This window comes from Scyliorhinus torazame, chromosome 15, assembly GCF_047496885.1.
Source record: "Scyliorhinus torazame isolate Kashiwa2021f chromosome 15, sScyTor2.1, whole genome shotgun sequence".
Taxonomy (NCBI): domain Eukaryota; kingdom Metazoa; phylum Chordata; class Chondrichthyes; order Carcharhiniformes; family Scyliorhinidae; genus Scyliorhinus; species Scyliorhinus torazame.
In genome coordinates this window covers 198,518,686-198,540,118 of record NC_092721.1, presented here as the reverse complement: position 1 = coordinate 198,540,118, position 21,433 = coordinate 198,518,686, and the positions used below count along the sequence as shown (strand labels likewise).

Genomic DNA, 21,433 nt, shown 5'->3' with positions numbered 1-21,433 from the left:
AAAAGTGAGGAAATGGAAAATTACTATCAGCAGAGATAAATTATTGGAAAAACCTCAGACAGAATTAAGTGCTTTCCAATCACCTCCCTTCATGATTGAGTGATTATGAAGTACGCAGCTGGAAATTGACAGAAATTAACTCTGTTTGAAGTGGTCCAGGAGCTGTCAATCAATAAAAATAACCTTTATCATCAGAAGTAGGCTTACATTAACATGAAAAATGAAATGAAAATCGCGTATTGTCACTAGTAGGCTTCAAATGAAGTTACTGTGAAAAGCCCTTAGTCGCCACATTCCGGCACCTGTTTGGGGAGGCTGGAATGGGAATAGAACCGTGCTGCTGGCCTGCCTTGGTCTGCTTTAAAAGCCAGCTATTTTTCCCTGTGCTAAACCAGCCCCATTGCAATGAAGTTACTGTGGAAAGCCCCGAGTCGCCACATTCCGGTGCCTGTTCGGTTACACAGAGGGAGAAATCAGAATGTCCAATTTACCTAACAGCACGTCTTTTGGGACTTGTGGGAGGAAACTGGAGCACCCGGAGGAAACCCACGCAGACACGAGGAGAATGTGCAGACTCCGCACAGACAGTGACCCAATCCAGTAATCCAACCTGGGACCCTGGCGCTGTGGAGCAACAGTGCTAACCACTGTGCTACCATGCCACCCACATCTTTGGGTTGTGGGGACGAAGCCCATGCAAACATGGGGAGAATGTGTCAACTCCACACGGATAGTGATGCAGGGTCGAGATCAAACCTGGGACCTCGGTGCCATGAGGCAGCAGTGCTAACCCACTGCGCCACCGTGTTGCCCTCAATAATAAGCTTTATTATTGTCACAAGTAGGCTCACATTAATAATGCAATGAAGTTACTGTGAAAATCCCCTAGCCGCCACACTACGGCGCCTGTTTGGGTACACTGAGGGAGAATTCAGAATGTCCAATTCACCTAACGAGTACGTCTTTTGGGACTTGTGGGTGGAAACCAGAGCATCTGGAGGAAACCCACGCAGACACGGGGAGAAGGTGCAGACTCCGCACAGACAGTGACCCAAGCCGGTAATCGAATCGGGGTCCTTGCCACGGTGAAGCAACAGTGCTAACCATGGTGCTCCTGTGCTGCGCAAAGCTTGATGTTTTTAAGCATTGCCTTGAGAGCACTTCAGATTACTCAAGCCTGAAGGGAGTTAAATGCAGCAGTGCTGACCACTGGGGTATGCGGCAGCTTCAATCACAAAATTGTAAAATCAATATCAAAGAGAAATGAATGAATGGCTGGTAGCTCAAAGACCTGAGGGGGCTTAAACACAGCTGACTAGTTTTCTCTTTCCAGGAATTGACAGGTGATGCTTCCTGTGTCTGAGCCAGCAAGTGTATTACTCAGGTGAGTGTTAAAGTGGTATTTCTTTTCACTGTCTCTGTCTGTACTGCTCTCCAGCTTCCCACAGCGATCTCTCCCTGGGGGATTCCTGACGAGGGTCTCGTTCTGAGGGGCTTCCTGACAGGGGTCTCTTTTCTGGGGTGTCTGAGGAGGGGTATCCTTACTTATGGGGTCTCTGTGGGGGTTCTCTTCAATTATTGGGTCACTGGGGCGTGTCCCTTTATTTAGGGGCATCTCAAGGATGGTAATTTATTTAGGGAGCGTCTGTGGGGGTGTCTCTTTATTTAGGTGGCCCCTGCGGGGGCCTTTATTCAGGGGGTCTCTGGTGAGGGTGCAGTGGGCAGGTCTTACATTGTGTTGGGTGATCCTCGGATGGACTTTGGGGGCAACTACCTTAAAGAGTGACCCACTTGCCCACCGCGAGGTCCACCACATCAGGGCCCAGAGGACCGGAGAATCGCGCAGGCCCAGAGAATATGGTGCCCGACCCGCTAAGCGAGCATTGATACTGATGCCAGCAGGTGCCGGACTGGAGCATTGGAAACAGATCGGCGTCCTGCGCCGATTCCATTTTCTTCACTATGACTGGATTCTGCACCTCACCGGCACTACCAGCAGCGCAAGGCGGAGAATTCCGCCCTATATCAGTCACTTGGATGGAGAGATAGAAAGTAATGTATCGAAGTTTGGTGATGATACCAACCTAGGTGGAAAGATAAGTTGCAGGGGGGACAGAGAGAGGCTGCAAAGTGAAATGAACAGGTTAGGTGAGTGGGCAACAAGATGTTAGATGGAATACAATTTTGGCAAGAACAAAGTTAGTCACTTCGATTGTAAGAATAAAAAACAGAATATGTTTTAAAAGATGAGAAACTTGTCAGTGTTGACATTCAAAGAGATCTGGGTGTGCTTGTACAAGGAACAGAGAAAGTTAGCATGTAGACACAGTAAAAGGGGGGCACGGTGGTGCAGTGGTTAACACTGCTGCCTCACGGCGTCGGGGACCTAGGTTCGATTCCGGCCCCAAGTGACTGACTTGTGTGGCGTTTGCACATTCTCCCCGTGTCTACATGGGTCTCACCCTCACAACCCAAAAAGATGTGCAGGGTAGGTGGATTGGCCATGCTAAATTGCCCCTTAAATTGGAAAACAAATTAATTGGATACTCTAAATTTATTTTTTAAAATAAAGATGAAGTAAGCAATTAGGGAGGCAAATGGTACTTTGACCTTTACTGCAAGGGGATTGGAACACAGGAATAAAAACATTTTACTGCAGTTGTACAGGATTTTGGTGAGACCACATCTAGGTTGCTGGGTGCAGTTTTAGTCTCCACATTTAAGAAAGATAGACTTGAATTGGAGGCTGTACAGTGAGGGCCCACTGAGCTGGTACCTGGGAGGAGGGGCTTGTCCTATGGTTTTAGGCTGAGTAAATTCTCTGGGATTTCGAAGAATGAGAGATGATCTCATTGAAGCAGAGAAGATTCTGAAGGGGTTTGACAGGGTGGACGCTGGGCGATTGCTTCCGCAGGTCGGGGAATCGGAAACCCGGGTGGGGGGGGGGGAACAGTCTCAGGCTAAGAGGGCTGATTATTTAGTTCTGAAATGAGGAGAAATTTCTTCACTCAAAGGGTTGTAAATCTTTGGAATTCTCCACCCCAGACTCCTTGCTGCTCAATCATTGAATAAATTTGACAGATTTTCAGTCGGTCAGGGAATTAAGGGTTAAGCGGAGCGGACAGGAAAATGGAGTTCAACATCAGCCATGATCATATTGAATGACAGAATACATTCGATGGGCCAAACGGTCTACTCCTGTTCCTATTCCCCATGTTCTTAATCTTAAAAGAACTCAGCTGATGAAGTGAGAATGAGAACTGAAGTCAAATTATATTTAATGTTTAGATCGATATTCTTTGCGACTAATTAAGAGTCTGTTTTCAAGTCTACATGAGGATTGCTGCAAGGTTTGTATGTCTGTCTCTGGAGGTGAGTTTATGAACATGTGGAAAAGTATGTATGAACAACTTTGAACAAGAGAAAGCATTAACAATGCTCCAATAATCAATTTCACGACACGGAAGTGTATATTCTACACCCATAGATTCGAACCGAGTAGATGGAAATTAAGCTAATTGAAGAAAACATAACTTGTACTCTGCCATGGAGTACCCTGCTGTATCAATGAATCGATACATACACGCAGTTACACGCAATCACAGCACTATCATTTCTAAGCAAACTTACTTCGAAGGTCAGGAACATTTCTAATTTTCATTAAGGTTTTCACAATATCTTCATCGGTGAATCCCATCGAGGTGACTATGCCAACTGGAAGTCCGTTGTATCTGAGAGCATTGGCTACTTTGTTGGCTGTGTCCACCCAGATGTTTTCATTTGAAGATATTATGCCAATATGAGCCCAGAGAAAATATTTCATCACATTATACAAAACCCTGACAGGTGGTAGCAAGGTCCTCGCAAACGTAGGATAGCTGTTGGCATTATCAAGCTGAAAGTTAACACAGGCCCATGAAAATATTCCCTTATTCCAGTTCTTGCCCATCAGTGAAGCTGCCTCACAATAGCCTGGGTTCGCTGGACCCAGAAATACAGAAGCATGTTTCTCAAACTCCACAAAGTTACTGAGTGCCTTTGAAGTCTGGCAATCATCTTGAAGCACTACATAGTCAAGCTTATATCTGTGGTGTAAGAAACCGCCTTTGTTGATTCGATCAACGGCCAACTTGGCAGCCATACCCGGGAGAGCCTTGGAATAAATTGGGTCACAGTTCCATGGTCCGACGACTCCGACCTTGAAAGCGAAAGTGAGTGTGTGATATGGCAAGACTAATGTTCCCAGAAGCAGCCACCATAATGGTGGGAAAAATTTCAACTTCATAAAAAACCTTTGCTTTGGTGGGTGGTACCATCGAGGGTGATTAGTGAACTCCAGCAGATAGCCTCTTAATGTCCAGCAAGAACTCAGCATTTTCCTGGAAGCATCGACAGCCAGGTCCTGAACAGGTCGGATTCATTCACGAATAATAGTGACCTCAGCCCCTGAAGAAATGAGCAACATATTTGTATCATGAGAGATGTACTCAACATCATTACACCTGATATTACCATATTGGTCGATTGTTACGTCGAAAAATGAGTCGGCCATTTAGCTTTTCAGGCCTGTTCTGGCATTCAGATAAATCGTAACTGATCTGAGCTTAACTCTATTTTTCTGCCCTGCTCTATATCTCTTAATGCACTTACCTAACAATAATCTACCAAACTCAGTTTTGCAATCTTCAACTGATCGCCAACCTCAGTCGATTTTTTGGTGAGAGCACTAGATTTACATTACAAAAGACTGAATAATTTTGGACCTCAAAATTTGTCCTTCCAAACACAACTTTATGTTGGTGCGAACTATCAGGGGGTTATTTTACATACTGAAAGACTCCTTTTTAAATATTGCCTGACATGAGGATTGATGACGACACAACACGCTGCTTGATTAATAATGGGGAATTGGAAAAGTGCGCTTAATTTTGTTATTCTGGCCACAACTGTCATGATACCCGGAAGATTTTAGCGAAGCTTATACATTTCAAGACACCAAAATAATGTTAAGAAATCCAAATTGTGTTTGAACCCTCTAAATTTTGACTTTTAGCAAAATAGTTAACACAGAAGAATGAATGGATGGGGTGATCTTCACAACTGAAGGCAAAGGACAGACAAAATTAATTAAAAATCACTTTGCCCAAAGCAAATCAGTTCAGAACAATAGAAGCAAAGATAAGACATATTGATCTGGATTTTTTAAAAGTTGTATTTAAATGTAAATGTGTACATGGATGTCAAATGACCTTGAAGACATTATAATCAGCGGGCATATTTCTCCAAATAAGTGATTTAACACTTTTCTTAAAAAGGCATGCATATCATAAAAAGTAAATGAGCATAAAACATTTAAAATTACACTGTTGACCAAAAATGTCAAGGGTAATTGTCCATTGGGACCTGCAACAGGGGCCCCAGTAATTCAAATAGAGATTACCTAGGTTAAATCTATTAGCTCAGCTCATCTTAAACCTGTCAACAAGACACTCTTATCGTTCCTCGTCTGATCAAAATCTATTACATGTGGATATTTTGACCTGTAAGACAGTACTACATTTGAAAGTTTGCATTTAAATCTCACACAGGAACCCGTGGTGACTCTGACACCAGTTTTGTGATGAAACTATTGTGCCATATTCAGACTTTAAAAAAATAAAATCACATTTTTTGCTTCACTCTGGGCTGTAACCATTTTCCAGGCTTTCGTGTACAGTAAATGCAATAAAATTCACAAACCTAGGGAAACACAACTATTGCCCTGTCCCCCTCTTCTGTGTTTCTATGTTAAAATAGTTATTGGCAAAGATGTCAGCTCATTTTTATTGGAGCATTCGACATACTCTTACTAGTTAACTATAAACGTTACTGCGACCCATTGACGAGGTCTTTGCCTGAAGAATCTAATTTACCTTGTGTTACAAAGACTGCGATAACCTCTTGCAGTTCCACTTGCCAAGGTGACAAAGAGATAGATTAACGCGCAGTTTCTAGTTCGCTGACCCTCGCACGTCTCTTCGAGCTGGCCAGGACTTGCACTTTCCCCGGGTTTCAACCGAGGTTACAGGAAAACACCCATCCAATGCACGATATCATTAGAATCCCATCGCCTTCATTAATGATTTAGCATGTGTATCCCCCTCCTAGGGACTGCTAACTCAACCAACATCACCTTAATGGTCAAAATACACACTTTGCTTCTATTTTTTGAAACGGGTAGCTCTTTATTCAATCAAGTTCCTGCACCGAGACGAGAGAAAGGAACATCTATTTTGCCTGCAAGGTTAATCCATCGCCTTCGACATTTTATTTATCCCAGGAAGGTATTTCTCGTGGGCTGTGGGAGAGAACGGAGCTTTCCCAACTGGAGTGTTGATCAGCGCGTCAGAATTCAGCACCGCGGACAGCGGCACCCGAGGTTCAGCACCGTGGATAGGTCCCACCATGGCCGCTCTGGTCAGTCTTAGCGCCTCCTAACTTGCAAAGACGTCCTCCAAACTTGTGGCCAAGATGCACTTGTTCAAAGTTGAGGATAGCACCCCATTCCTCCCTCTCTCTCTATCTCTCTCGGATATGTCTGTGCTCTTCCAACAAGCTACCTGCACAAATGACCTCCAATTCACACTGCGGATCCTGAGACAGATCTAATCTCCACCCCTGGACAGAGAGTCGATTTTTTTTTTTAAATTACTGTTAATCGGATTGCAGTGTCGATTTGGAGAGGGGGCGGGGCTGGTTAGGCACAGGAGATGTGGCCACTTAGGGAGGGGAGTCTCTACTTTGGAGTGTGGACTCGGAAAGTTGCTGTTTCCTTTGCAGTAGACACTTTGATTTGTTTCCAAATCTGTCTCGTAAATGATAGTCCCCCACATAGCTTCCCACAGAGGTTCAGATGGTAACAGCCTAAGATTTTCACCAACGGAAGTTTCTGATTGTAACTGTAGTTCCTTTTAAAGTATTAATATGTGAATCTGCCTCCCTTACACTCAACGCATCGAAGAGCTACCTTTCGGAACAGCTGCCACATTGAAAGGCCGAGATGCTTGTTACTCGCACTTTGTTTCAATTCCTGAGTTTAGACATGGATGACTAAATGTGATCCTGACACCAAATTTCCGCTTTATTGTCCGGCTGTAACGCCACAGCCCACCGGGTGGAATGAGCAGTTTCTCCTGCCCCATTCATTCTTGGAAGTTTGATAGTTCTTCCATCAGAATCTGGAACCCTCAAATGTCCACGTTTAAAGCGGACAGCTTCGTTCACCGGCTACACAGCGGCGCTCATTGCCAAGTGAGTCCATGCCAATCTCAAAGTTGCTCTCAGTATTCAGGGCTCCCTGTATTTCGGGCAAAGACTCACTGTTCAGTAACTGGAAAGGGGAGAAAGGAAAAATCAAGCAAGTGGGAAAAGATGGAGACATGTTGATGAGAAAATGTAGTTTATTTTAGGCTGGTTACCGTAAAGATCACATAATCTTTACAGTGCAAAAAGAGGACATTTGGACCATCGACTCTGTCTGGCTTGCTGAAAGAACATTCTACTCAGTCCCACTCCCCTGCTTTATCCCCCAAACCTTACACGTTCTCTCTTAGCAGTTAACAATCCAATTCCCTTCTGAATACCTCGATCAAACCTACCTCCACCACCCACTCAGGAAGTCCATTCCAGACTCCAACCACTCTCTGGGCGAAAACCTTTTTCCTCACATCGCTTTTACTCCTTCTGCCCATTATTCTGAATCTGTGCCCTCCAGTTCTTGATGTTCTCTTAGATTCTCTCTCAACTGCTCGCTCAGCATGCCCTGCCATCTTTAATAACTTATATACACATACATCAAGATCCCTTTGTTCCAGCATGTCATTTAGAGCATTCCTTTATTTTATACAGTCTCTCTATATTCGTCCTGCCAAAATTGAACCACCTCACACTCCTCTGCATTGAACTTCATCTACCACCTGTTTGCCCAATCCACCAACACGTCTATGTCTTTTGAGGTTCAAGACTATCTCATCACAATTGACAATGTTTTGAATCTTCACATCATCTGCAAATTTTGAAATCATGCCCTTCACATCATAGTCTAGGTTATTAATATATATCAGGAGGAGCAAGGGTCTCCACACTGACCCCAGGGGAATGCCACTACAAACCTTCCTCCATATGAAAAACAACCCTTTATCACTACTCTCTGTTTCCTGTCTCTCAGCCAACTTCTTAGCGAAGTGCCTACTTTCCCTTTTATTTAATGAACGAGACTTTTGCTCAAAGTCTTTTGAAAACTCAACAGCATTGCCCTTATCAACCTTCTCTGTTACCTTCTCAAAAGACTCCAGCATGTAAGTTAAGCATGATATGTACAACTTTTGGGGGGTTTTGTTTAAGTGGAAGATCACCCCCTTTTCCTCAACTGATGGAGCTAAACCCATAACTATTCTAAGGGACACAGATGCTACTCAAACTGTCTTACTGAAGAAGGATTTGATTGTTCCTCCAGAAACCTCAATGAAAGCTAAGGTATTAGTGAATGGAATAGGTGGAGATTATATCCCAGTTTTCTCTGTACTAAGTACAATTGGTACGTGATTTAGTGTCAGGTCCAGTAGTTTTCAGAATGGTTAAGCAATTCCCAGTGAATAGAGTAGACTTACGTTTGGGGAATGATTTGGCAAGAGTGAAGGTTGTAGCTTCACCCATGAGTGTAGAGAGTCCGAGGGAAGTACTTCAGGCAGCATATGAGATCCAAATGGTAGGGCATGTGGGAATTAGGAAAACGCATTGGGCATTAAACGACTCAAGGAAAGAAATGTTGAAAGACGTTGATCACATTTCAAATGACAATGGCAGTGAATCGGATTCTGCTGATATGGATGAAATTACCTCGATGAGAATGATTCCTCGCAGAGATTTTTCACAAAGATAAAATCTAGTAGAAAACCAGATTCTGAGAATTCCAAGACTGAAGGTGGCCATAAGAAAGAGGATTCAGAATCTAATAGTAATAACAGTGATAAAGAATTAGACAAGAGTTCTGAATCCGATTTTGGTTCTGATCATGAAGTAATGATAAGCAACTGCTATCAAATAGACCTGTCACTAATCGATCTTGAACAAATGGCAAGAAATACTTCCAAAGATAGGAAGAATAAGGTGACTTGGACTTTCCTAAAAGGGATTTGGTAACATCTCTTCCAGTAAACCCATTACCATCCATTTCAGGTGCAAATATTTCCCAGAGCATGCGTGTTTTGAAGGAAAATATACATGTTAAAATGGTATCAGTTAGTCAGGACAAGGACAGCAAGGACTGTGAAGTGACACCAAGTGAACGGCTGGTTAGCACACATCCTTTTAAAGGTCCACAGTGCCTCTTCAAGGTAAAGGAAGCAAATAGCAAAGGAGATGAAATAATCAGTAATCAATTCCTTTTAAAAATTAAGGGGAAGGTGGATGGAGAACCAGGTAGTAATTCTGCAACCACATCTGTTAACAAAAAACAGGAATTCATGGAGCCAGTTGAAATCTGCAATGCACAAATTGTTTAGTCTGTTTTACTAAACGGAGATAGGGGCTATGGTTACGAAAACTCCAACGGGTTCTCTAATCATGATGTCGACATCAGAAATTCTGAACCAATAAAGCCACAACTGGTTTGCACTGAGTGCTGAATTTGGTGCATTTGAGTGCTATAGTGAGAGTTTGGCAACTGAGGGAGTGAGGTGAGGAGGGAGTAAGGTGCTCCTTTCATTTTGTTTCCTACATTTCCGCAAAGAGTGAGAAGAGAGCCAGGAGTTTACAGAGAGTGCAGCTGACTGGGAGCAGAGTCGGAGGGCGGAGATCCAGTTGGCCCACAGGGCAGCTATATTCTGTAAGGTAAGAGGGGATGGAGCCTAGGCCAGTTGCATGCTCCTACTGTAGGATGTGGGTGGTGAGGGATACCACCGGTGTCCCCGCTGACTATACCTGCGGGAGGTGCACCCAACTCCAGCTCCTCAAAGACCGTGTTAGGGAATTGGAGCTGAAGCTGGATGAACTTCGGATCATCCGGGAGGCAGAGGGGGTGATAGAGAAGAGTTACAGGGAGGTAACCACACCAAGGTACAGGACAAGAATAGATGGGTTACAGTCAGGGGAAAAGAAACAAACAGGCAGACAGTGCAGGGATCCCTCGTGGCCGTTCCCCTTCAAAACAAGTATACCGTTTTGGATGCTGTTGGGGGGGATGACCTACCGGGGGAAGGCCCTAACGGCCAGGTCTCTGGCACGGAGTCTGGCACTGGGGCTCAGAAGGGAAGGGGGAGAATAGAAAAGCAATAGTAGTAGGAGATTCAATGGTTAGGGGAATAGATAGGAGATTCTGTGGTCGCGAGCGAGACTCCCGGAAGGTTTGTTGACTCCCGGGTGCCAGGGCCAGGGATGTCTCGGATCGTGTCTTCAGGATCCTTAAGGGGGACGGGGAGCAGCCAGAAGTCGTGGTGCACATTGGTACCAACGACGTAGGTAGGAAAAGGGGTGTGGAGGTAATAAACGAGTTTAGGGAGTTAGGCTGGAAGTTAAAAGCCAGGACAGACAGAGTTGTCATCTCTGGTTTGTCGCCGGTGCCACGTGATAGTGAGGCTAGGAATAGGGAGAGAGTGCAGCTGAACACGTGGCTGCAGGAATGGTGTAGGAGGGAGGGCTTCAGGTATTTGGATAATTGGAGCGCATTCTGGGGAAGGTGGGACCTGTACAAGCAGGACAGGTTGCATCTGAACCAGAGGGGCACCAATATCCTGGGAGGGAGATTTTCTAGTACTCTTCGGGAGGGTTTAAACTAATTTGGCAGGGGAATGGGAACCGGATTTGTAGTCCAGCAACTAAGATAGCCGATATTCAGGACGCCAAAGCGTGTAATGAGGCAGTGGGGAAGGGAACACTGACAAAGGAGAGTACTTGCAGGCACGGAGATAGGTTGAAATGTGTATACTTCAACGCAAGAAGCATCAGGAATAAGGTGGGTGAACTTAAGGCATGGATCGGTACTTGGGACTACGATGTGGTGGCCATCACGGAAACTTGGATAGAAGGGGGCAGAAATGGTTGTTGGAGGTCCCTGGTTATAGATGTTTCAATAAAATTAGGGAGGGTGGTAAAAGAGGTGGGGGGGGGGGGGCATTGTTAATTAGAGATAGTATAACAGCTGCAGAAAGGCAGTTCGAGGAGTATCAGCCTACTGAGGTAGTATGGGTTGAAGTCAGAAATAGGAAAGGAGCAGTCACCTTGTTAGGAGTTTTCTATAGGCCCCCCAATAGTAGCAGAGATGTGGAGGAACAGATTGGGAAACAGATTTTGGAAAGGTGCAGAAGTCACAGGGTAGTAGTCATGGGTGACTTTAACTTCCCAAACATTGAGTGGAAACTCTTCAGATCAAGCGGTTTGGATGGGGTGGTGTTTGTGCAGTGTGTCCAGGAAGCTTTTCTAACACAGTATGAGATTGTCTGACCAGAGGAGGGGCAATATTGGACTTAGTACTTGGTAATGAACCAGGGCAAGTGACAGATTTGTTAGTGGGGGAGCATTTTGGAGATAGTGACCACAATTCTGTGACTTTCACTTTAGCAATGGAGAGGGATAGGTGCGTGCAACAGGGCAAGGTTTACAATTGGGGGAAGGGTAAATACGATGTTGTCAGACAAGAATTGAAGTGCATAAGTTAGGAACATGGGCTGTCAGGGAAGGACACAAGTGAAATGTGGAACTTGTTCAAGGAACAGGTACTACGTGTCCTTGATATGTATGTCCCTGTCAGGCAGGGAAGAGATGGTCGAGTGAGGGAACCATGGTTGACAAGAGAGGTTGAATGTCTTGTTAAGAGGAAAAAGGAGACTTATGTAAGGCTGAGGAAACAAGGTTCAGACAGGGCGTTGGAGGGATACAAGATAGCCAGGAGGGAACTGAAGAAAGGGATTAGGAGAGCTAAGAGAGGGCATGAACAATCTTTGGCGGGTAGATCAAGGAAAACCCAAAGGCCTTTTACACATATGTGAGAAATATGAGAATGACTAGAGCGAGGGTAGGTCCGATCAAGGACAGTAGCGGGAGATTGTGTATTGAGTCTGAAGAGATAGGAGAGGTCTTGAATGAGTATTTTTCTTCTGTATTTACAAATGAGAGGGGCCATATTATTGGAGAGGGCAGTGTGAAACAGATTGGTAAGCTCGTGGAAATACTTGTTAGGAAGGAAGATGTGTTGGGCATTTTGAAAAACTTGAGGTTAGACAAGTCCCCCGGGCCTGACGGGATATATCCAAGGATTCTATGGGAAGCAAGAGATGAAATTGCAGAGCCGTTGGCAATGATCTTTTCGTCCTCACTGTCAACAGGGGTGGTACCAGGGGATTGGAGAGTGGCGAATGTCGTGCCCCTGTTCAAAAAAGGGACTAGGGATAACCCTGGGAATTACAGGCCAGTTAGTCTTACTTCGGTGGTAGGCAAAGTCATGGAAAGCTGCTTGATTAGGGATAGTCAGCACGGATTTGTGAGGGGTAGGTCTTGCCTTACAAGTCTTATTGAATTCTTTGAGGAGGTGACCAAGCATGTGGATGAAGGTAAAGCAGTGGATGTAGTGTACATGGATTTTAGTAAGGCATTTGATAAGGTTCCCCATGGTAGGCTTCTGCAGAAAGTAAGGAGGCATGGGATAGTGGGAAATTTGGCCAGTTGGATAACAAACTGGCTAACCGATAGAAGTCAGAGAGTGGTGGTGGATGACAAATATTCAGCCTGGATCCCAGTTACCAGTGGCGTACCGCAGGGATCAGTTCTGGGTCCTCTGTTGTTTATGATTTTCATTAATGACTTGGATGAGGGAGTTGAAGGGTGGGTCAGTAAATTTGCAGACGATGCGAAGATTGGTGGAGTTGTGGATGGTGAGGAGGGCTGTTGTCGGCTGCAAAGAGACATAGATAGGATGCAGAGCTGGGCTGAGAAGTGGCAGATGGAGTTTAACCCTGAAAAGTGTGAGGTTGTCCATTTTGGAAGGACAAATATGAATGCGGAATACAGGGTTAATGGTAGAGTTCTTGGCAATGTGGAGGAGCAGAGAGATCTTGGGGTCTATGTTCATACATCTTTGAAAGTTGCCACTCAAGTGGATAGAGCTGTGAAGAAGGCCTGTGGTGTGCTAGCGTTCATTAACAGAGGGATTGAATTTAAGAGCCGTGAGGTGATGATGCAGCTGTACAAAACTTTGGTAAGGCCACATTTGGAGTACTGTGTACAGTTCTGGTCGCCTCATTTTAGGAAGGATGTGGAAGCTTTGGAAAGAGTGCAAAGGAGATTTACCAGGATGTTGCCTGGAATGGAGAGTAGGTCTTACGAGGAAAGGTTGAGGGTGCTAGGCCTTTTCTCATTAGAACAGAGAAGGATGAGGGGTGACTTGATAGAGGTTTATAAGATGATCAGGGGAATGGATAGAGTAGACAGTCAGAGATTTTTACCCCGGGTGGAACAAATCATTACAAGGGGACATAAATTTAAGGTGAATGGTGGAAGATATTGGGGGGATGTCAGCGGTAGGTTCTTTACCCAGAGAGTAGTGCGGGCATGGAATGCCCTGCCTGTGGAAGTAGTTGAGTCGGAAACATTAGGGACCTTCAAGCAGCTATTGGATAGGTACATGGATTACGGTAAAATGACATAGTGTAGATTTATTTGTTCTTAAGGGCAGCATTGTGGATAGTACAATTGCTTCACAGCTCCAGGGTCCCAGGTTCGATTCCGGCTTGGGTCACTGTCTGTGCAGAGTCTGCGCATCCTCCCCGTGTCTGCGTGGGTTTCCTCCGGGTGCTCCGGTTTCCTCCCACAGTCCAATGATGTGCAGGTTAGGTGGATTGGCCATGATAAATTGCCCTTAGTGTCCAAAATTGCCCTTACTGTTGGGTGGAGGTGTTGACTTTGGGTAGGGTGCTCTTTCCAAGAGCCGGTGCAGACTCAATGGGCTGAATGGCCTCCTTCTGCACTTTAAATTCAATGATAATCTATGATTAATCTAGGACAAAGTTTCGGCACAACATCGTGGGCCGAAGGGCCTGTTCTGTGCTGTATTTTTCTATGTTCTATGTTCTATGGTTCAACTAAAACCATTGAGACTGTCTCAGTTAGAGACTGAAATACAGTTCAAGTTGGACATGTTGCAGAAACAAGCGGAAATGCTGTGGTCCACTGAACACCAAGAGTTTGGAAGATTGAAGGCCGTGATGCTGGACAAACCGATGCTGGTCTTCCCTGACCTTTTCACACCATTAAAGTGGCCAAAGATGCCAGTGACCTGCGTGAAGGGGCAGGTCTATTAGCCCTTCAGCATTTTGAAGTGTATGTCCGATATGACAATAAAGTAAGCTTAGTTTATACAGACCATAATCCACTTGAAGTTATAGAGAGGTTTAAAACCCGCAACACAAGGTTATTCTGTTGGAGTTTATTATTACAACAGTTCAATGTCAAAATTGTACACATTCCTGGAAAGGGTAATGTGATTGTGGATGCTTTGTCACAGATTTAAGGACTGACTAGTTACCAATGTAGAGACTGGGAAGGAAACTTATATAATGGGGATGGATTGGGTGGATATGTGTTTGTGATTTAGGTCTCGCATACCTCATAATGAAATAATGCAACTCAATCTATAAGTTTGCGGATGATACGACTGTAGTGGGCCGTATCTCAAACATCGACGAATCAGACAAAGGAGGGAGATAAGTCACTTGGTTGCATGGTGTACCGAAAACAACCTCTCTCTAAATGTTGGAAAGACCAAGGAACTGATCATCGACTTCAGGAAGCGTAGCATGACACATACTCCCATCTGCATCGATGCCTCCGAAGTGGAGATGGTCGATAGCATTAAGTTCCTGGGGGTCACTAACACCAACAGCCTGTTCTGGTCCACTCACGTTGATGCAACAGTCAAGAAAGCCCAACAACGTCTCTACTTCCTATGGAAGCTAAAAAAAATTGGCATGTCTGCATCGACTCTCACAATCTTCTACAGATGTGCGATAGAGAGAACATTCTATCCGGCTGCATCACAGCCTGGTATGGCAACTGCTCGGTCCAAGATCACAAGAAGCTGCAGTGTGGTGAACTCAGCCAACGTATCACACAAGCTTGCCACCCCCACATTGATTCTGTATACACCTCCCATTGCCTCAGGAAGGCAGACAGCATTATCAGAGACCCCTCCCACCCAGGCATTGCCTTCTTCCAGACCCTTCCAGACGCCGGGTCGGAGAATCACCGGGGGTCGGCATGAATCCCGCCCCCGCCGTCCTCCGAATTTTCCGGTCCCCCAAAAATCGCCCCGACGTGAATCGCGCCGCCCGCCTCGGAGAATGGTGGGGACCGGCGTGACTCAATGGGCCCCGGGGCCACCCGAATTCTCTGGCCCGCAATGGGCTGAAGTCCCGCATGTTTTTTGCCAGTCCCGCTGGCGTAAATTGGAATAGGTCCTTACCGGCGGGACCTGGCGACGCGGGCGGCCTCCGGGGTTCTCGGGAGGGGGGGGGCACGGGGATATCTGGCCCCGGGAGGTGCCCCCACAGTGGCCTGGCCTGCGATCGTGGCCCACTGATCTGTGGGCAGGCCTGTGCTGTGTAGTCACTCTAGGCACTCTATTCCTCCGCATCGGCCGCTGTGGTCCCCCGTGATGGCCGATGCAGAGATGAACCCTCCCGCGCATGTGCCGGGATGACACCAGCACACACTGGCGCTCCCGCACATGTGCCAACGTGCGCCGGCTGGCGGAGGCCCTTCGGCACTGGTAGGCATGGCACCAAGCCCCTTCCCCGCCGACTGGCGCAAACCACTCCGGGGTGGGCCTAGCCCCTGAAGGTGTGGAGGATTCCGCACCTTTAGGGCAGCCCGACGCCGGAGTGGTTCACGCCACTCCTCTGCACCGGGACCCCCCGCCCCGCCGGGTAGGGGAGAATCCCACCCCAGGATCCCTGTCTCTCTCCCCAGAAAGACTGAGTGCTGTATTTCTGAAACTTCAGAGACCTGAATGAATCTGCGGTAAAAAACAAAACCCAAACTGAAAGTAGAGTTTGAAGAGGAGTAATGTGCTGGAAACCTCCAGCTGAAAGAAAAACTCCTTTTCCCTTTTGGTTTTTTTTAACCCCCTTCTTCTCCTTTGTGTTTGTCTGTCTTGTATCTGAGTGTAGAAAGTGAAGGGAGGCAATTGAAAGAGAAGAATTAGGATTTAGATAATAGTTAACCAGTTGTATTTGTTGCATATTTCATTGTAGCTCTTGTTATTAATAAAAAGTAATAGCTTTTACATTTACAGACCTGGTGACTGTAATTATTGGACAGCCAAGAGCCAAATCATTCAGGTATTTTTTTCTAAGAATTATTGGTTAATTCAGTTGTATTGTGACTCTGGGTCAAGTGGGACTGGAATTGACCGCTCACTAGCCCTGGGGGTCGTAACAAACTGTACAAGGCATTGGTAAGATCGCACCTGGAGTACTGTGTACAGTTTGGGTCCCCTGATTTGAGGAGGAATGTAATTGCATTAGAGGCAGTTCAGAGGAGGTTCACTAGACTGATTCTGGGGATGAGGGGCTTGTCTTATGATGAGAAATTGAGCAGTTTAGGCCTACACTCTCTCAAGTTTCGAAGAATGAGAGGAGGTCTAATTGAGGAATGTAAGATGATAAAACGTATTGACAATGTAGACATAGAACTGATGCTTCCTCTTGTGGGAAAATCTAGAATGAGTGGTCATTGATTTTGGATAAGGGTTAACAGATTAAAACAGAGATGAGGAGAAATTACTTCTCCCAAAGGGTTGTGAATCTGTGGAATTCACTACCCCAAAGTGCGGTGGATCCTGGGACAGTGAGTAAATTTAAGGAGGAGCTAGACAGATTTTTAATTAGAAATGAGTTGAAAAGTTATGGAGAATGGGCAGGACGGTGGAGTTGAGGCCGAGAGTGGATCAGCCATGATCGCATTGAATGGTGGAGCAGGCTCGAGGGGCTGAATTGCCTAATCCTGCTCCTAGTTCTTATGTTCTTATATTCCCAGTTTCCAGAATTTTCCCAAGCACTGAAGCCAACCTGAGTGGTCTGTAGTTGCTGGCTTTATGCTGGTACCCCTTTTTGAACAAGACTGTGACATTCCCAATTCTCCAGTCCTCCGACAACACCCCCGGTGTCCAAGGAAGACTGGGAGATTATCATCAGTGCCTCTGAAAGTTCCACGCTCACCTCCCTCAGTATCCTCGGATACATCTCATGCCCTGGAGTTGCAGCTAATTTGTGAATACCTATCCTTCAATCAATTCATAAAACTACATTATGTGGTTATTGTCAGGGGCGGCACGGTGGCGCAGTGGTTAGCACTGCTGCCTGTGGCGCTGAGGACCCGGGTTCGATCCTGGCCCTGGGTCACTGTCTGTGTTTGCACATTCTCCCCGTGTCTGCGTGGGTCTCACTCCCACGACCCAAAGATGTGCAGGGTAGGTGAATTGGCCATGCTAAATTGCCCCTTAATTGGAAAAAAATAATAGGGTACTCTAAATTTATTTATTTTTTAAAATTTGGTTATTATCACGTTTTTGTTTGTGGAATATTGCTGTGCACACATTAATTGCTATGTTCCCTACATTGGAACATCTACTGCCCTTGAAAAGTATTTAATTGACAAACATTATAACAAAAAGTTAATTAAGTCAACCTTATTGCAAGCACCTGACTGCCCTGTAAATCTGCCCACACACAATAAACAGACCAGGGTAGTGCCACATACACATCAGTTAATGAATTGTACACCAACAGCAGCAGTTACACTGGTCCTCGGAGAGCAAGCATGTTCATTAATTAGGTGCAAAAGTGCCAGCGGGAGATCTAATGCAGGCGACACTAACTTGCTCAAGCTCACCAGGTGCAGCAATCCCTCCTGCAGCCTGCCCAGCAGGTCCTCATTGCAACTCCAGCAGGCCAATGCAAAAGAAAGATATCTCGCCCGCTCTCTAACTGAGACAGTTAATAATTTATGTTGGTTTCCAAGATACAAACATTAAGTTACTGAGGGAAGTAAATGATTTTACCCATGTGTGTGTTGATAGGGGTGATTTCAGCTGTAAATCCTCGTTAATTACCCCCCCCCCCATCCCCCGTCCCCATCCCCACCACCCGCACAATCTCCACTTACCCAGTTTCATTTCACCCTAATAGCCCCTTTCTGGACTCTCACAACCTAAATTTGTTCATCCCTGTCCCCCATGTGATAGTTAGGTAACACCCCTCCCCACCATCACATGCAAATATAATAATGTTTGCATTTATAAATCGCCTTTTGCAAACTCAGGACATCACACAGAACTTTACAGCCAACTAAGTACTTTTGAAATGTGGTCACTATAGATTTGTCAGGAACATGGCAGCCAATATATGCACATCAAGCTCCCCCAAACAGCAAGGTAATAATAACCAGATGCTCTCTTTTACTAATGTTAAAATAATTATTTTATATTATTCACAGGATGTGGTGTTGCTCAAAGACCAGCCTTTACTGCCTAACCCCATTAGCCCTGGGGAATGCGATGGAGAACTGCCTTCTTGAACTTCTGCTTCCTGTGAAGCGAAGGTACCATTGCAGGCTTCCAGGCCTCAACCCAGTGACAGTGAAGGAACCGCCAAATGGTTCAAGTCAGGATGGTGCAGGTGGCAATGGCATTTCCATATACTTGTCTTTATTTTATATTCTTTCGTGGGGTGTGGGTATCATTGGCCGGGGCATTTAAGAGTTAATCACATTGCTGTGGGTCTGGTTTCACATGGAGGCTGGACCGGGGAAGGACAACAGATTTCCCTTCCGAAAGGGACATTAGTGAACCAGATGGGCTTTTACAATAAGCGACAATGGTTTCATGGTCATCATCATGTGCAGCTCGGTGGCACAGTGGTTAGCACTGCTGCCTCACAGCACCAGGGACCCGGTTCAATTCGGGCCTTGGGTGATTGTCAGTGAGGGGTCTGCACGTTCTCCCCGTGTCTGCGTGGGTTTCCTCCGGGTGCTCCGATTTCCTCCCACAGTCCAAAGATGTGCAGGTTAGGTAGATTGGCCGCGCTAAATTGATGTGCAGGTTGGGTGGGGTTACGGGGATAGGGCAGGGGAGTGGGCCGAGCTGGGGTGCTCTTTCGCAGGGGCAGTGCAGACTGGATGAACCGAATGGCCGCCTTCTACGCTGTAGAGATGCTATGGATTAGTCTTTTAATTCCAGATGTTTGTTCAATTCAAATTTCACCATCTGCCAAGGTGGGGTTTGAACCGGGTCCCCAGAGAATTACCCTGGGCCTCTGGATTACTAGTCCAGCAGCAACACCACTATGTTAATGCCGCCTCCTGTTGCTCTTAATTTTCCAGATGGTAGAAGTTGTGTGTTTGAAAGGAGGCTTGGCGAGTCGCTGTAGTCGATCTTGTAGATTATTCATATTGCAGCCATATTGGGGGGAACATATGTTCACTGTGGGGGTTGAGCTGGACAAGCAGGTCGCTTTGTCCTAGATATTGTACTTGTTGAGTGTTATTGAAGCCTGCAGCCCTGGGCCGTCTATCCGGAACATGGCACAGCTGGTTTTACCTCAGTTTTAGCACAGCGGGCTAAACAGCTGGCTTGTAATGCAGAACAAGGCCAGCAGCGCGGGTTCAATTCCCGTACCGGCCTCCCCGAACAGGCGCCGGAATGTGGTGACTGGGGGCTTTTCACAGTAACGTCATTGAAGCCTACTTGTGACAATAAGCGATTATTATTATTATTATGAGGCTGAACAATGAAAATTCAAAGTACCATTAATGTTGGAAAACATCCCAATGTGTCTCACTGGTTCGTTATCTTTTTAAAAATTCTTTCATGTGATGCAGCCATCGCTGGCTGGGTCAGTATTTTTTGTTTGTCCTAATTGCCCTTGAACCGAGTGGCTTGCTAGGCGATCTGAGAGGGCAGTTAAGTGTCAACCATATTGTTATCAAACAAAATCTGACAGTAAGCCACGTAATGCATAAAGAGACAGACAGGTGGAGACATTTCGGGAGGTAATTCCAGAGCTTAGGTCCTAGACCAGCACTTCCTAAACTATTTTACAAAATTACCCCCATTTTAACACTTAGAATCACAGCATCCCCACAGTGCAGAAGGAGGCCTTTCGGCCCATTGAGTCTGAACCGGACCATTTGAAAGACCACCCTACACAGACTCAATCCCCGCCCTATCCCTGTCACCCCACCTAACCTTTGGACACGAATGGGCAATTTATCGCGGCCAATCCACCTGACCTGCACATCTTTGGATTGTGGGAGGAAACCGGAGCACCCGGAGGAAACCTGCGCAGACACAGGGAGAACATGCAAACTCAACACAGACAGTGGCCCGAGGTCGGAATTGAGCCCATGTTCCTGGAGCTGTGAGGCAGCAGTGCTAACCAATGTGCCACCGTGCCGCCCGCTTGAAAATTAATATGACCCCAGGCGCAAACAAAAACATGACAGCACAAAGCAGCATATTAGCTGTCAGTATACCTTTATTAAAGTTTGTGTAATATAGATCACCATATAAAACATCATATGAAGTATGTTACTGAAAATTCTGGCCCTTCTGTTATCATACTTCCTCTGGTGTTAAAATCCACATCTGCTTCTCCCCATGTCTGCGTGGGTTTCCTCCGGGTTCTCCGGTTTCCTCCCACAAGTCCCGAAAGACGTGCTGTTAGGTAATTTGGACATTCTGAATTTGCCTTCTGTGTACCCGAACAGGTGCCGGAATGTGGCGACTAGAGGCTTTTCACAGTAACTTTATTGCAGTGTTGATGTAAGCATACCTGTGACAATAAAGATTATAATATTTTTTAAAAAAAAATTTTAATCCACATCTGCCTCCAGTTCTGCTACCCCTGTCATGATATTCAGATAAACATATCATGGTGCAAACACACATACACACTGATGGACAGATCAACGGACCAATTAACACACACGCAACATCACAGCCAATCACCAGTGAGAGCACACGCACTATAAAATGGGGAACACCACAGTTCCCGCTCATTCCAGCAGGAGACAGCTCAGGGCACAGAGCTCACAGCGTGCCACTCAGACATACACCATGTGCTGAGTGCCTCTCTAAGATAGTGTTAGGGCTAGGTCCACAGGTTAACGGGTAAAATACGAACCACAGTCATAAGTTTACAGATGTTGTTATCAAGAGTAATAAAACAGAGTTGTACCATCTACAATCGTGTTGGTTCGTTTGTGTAGCGGAACACCCAAGCACGACAACCCCAAGGAGCTATTCTGGGAAATCTCTGACCTATTAACCCAGATGAATAGTTACATCACAGCCAATCAATGTCCTATACCGGGGGTTTGCCTTGTGCCTGGTTACTTCCCACTGCCA

At 45.8% G+C, this 21,433-nt stretch overlaps 1 protein-coding gene across 1 annotated transcript in view; it reads right to left on the bottom strand.

Annotated features, from left to right (window-relative positions):
• gucy2f (guanylate cyclase 2F, retinal) overlaps positions 1 to 6,599 on the bottom strand; it is a 109,907-nt gene extending 103,308 nt beyond the window's left edge. The window contains exons 1-2 of the mRNA XM_072477395.1: positions 5,913 to 6,599; positions 3,631 to 4,446 (exon numbers count right to left, since the gene is read on the bottom strand). Of these exons, the coding sequence (XP_072333496.1) occupies positions 3,631 to 4,375 (745 nt within the window). The 5' untranslated portion in view covers positions 4,376 to 4,446; positions 5,913 to 6,599. The remainder of the gene's footprint in view (positions 1 to 3,630; positions 4,447 to 5,912) is intronic.
• Between the last annotated feature and the right edge of the window lie 14,834 nt (positions 6,600 to 21,433).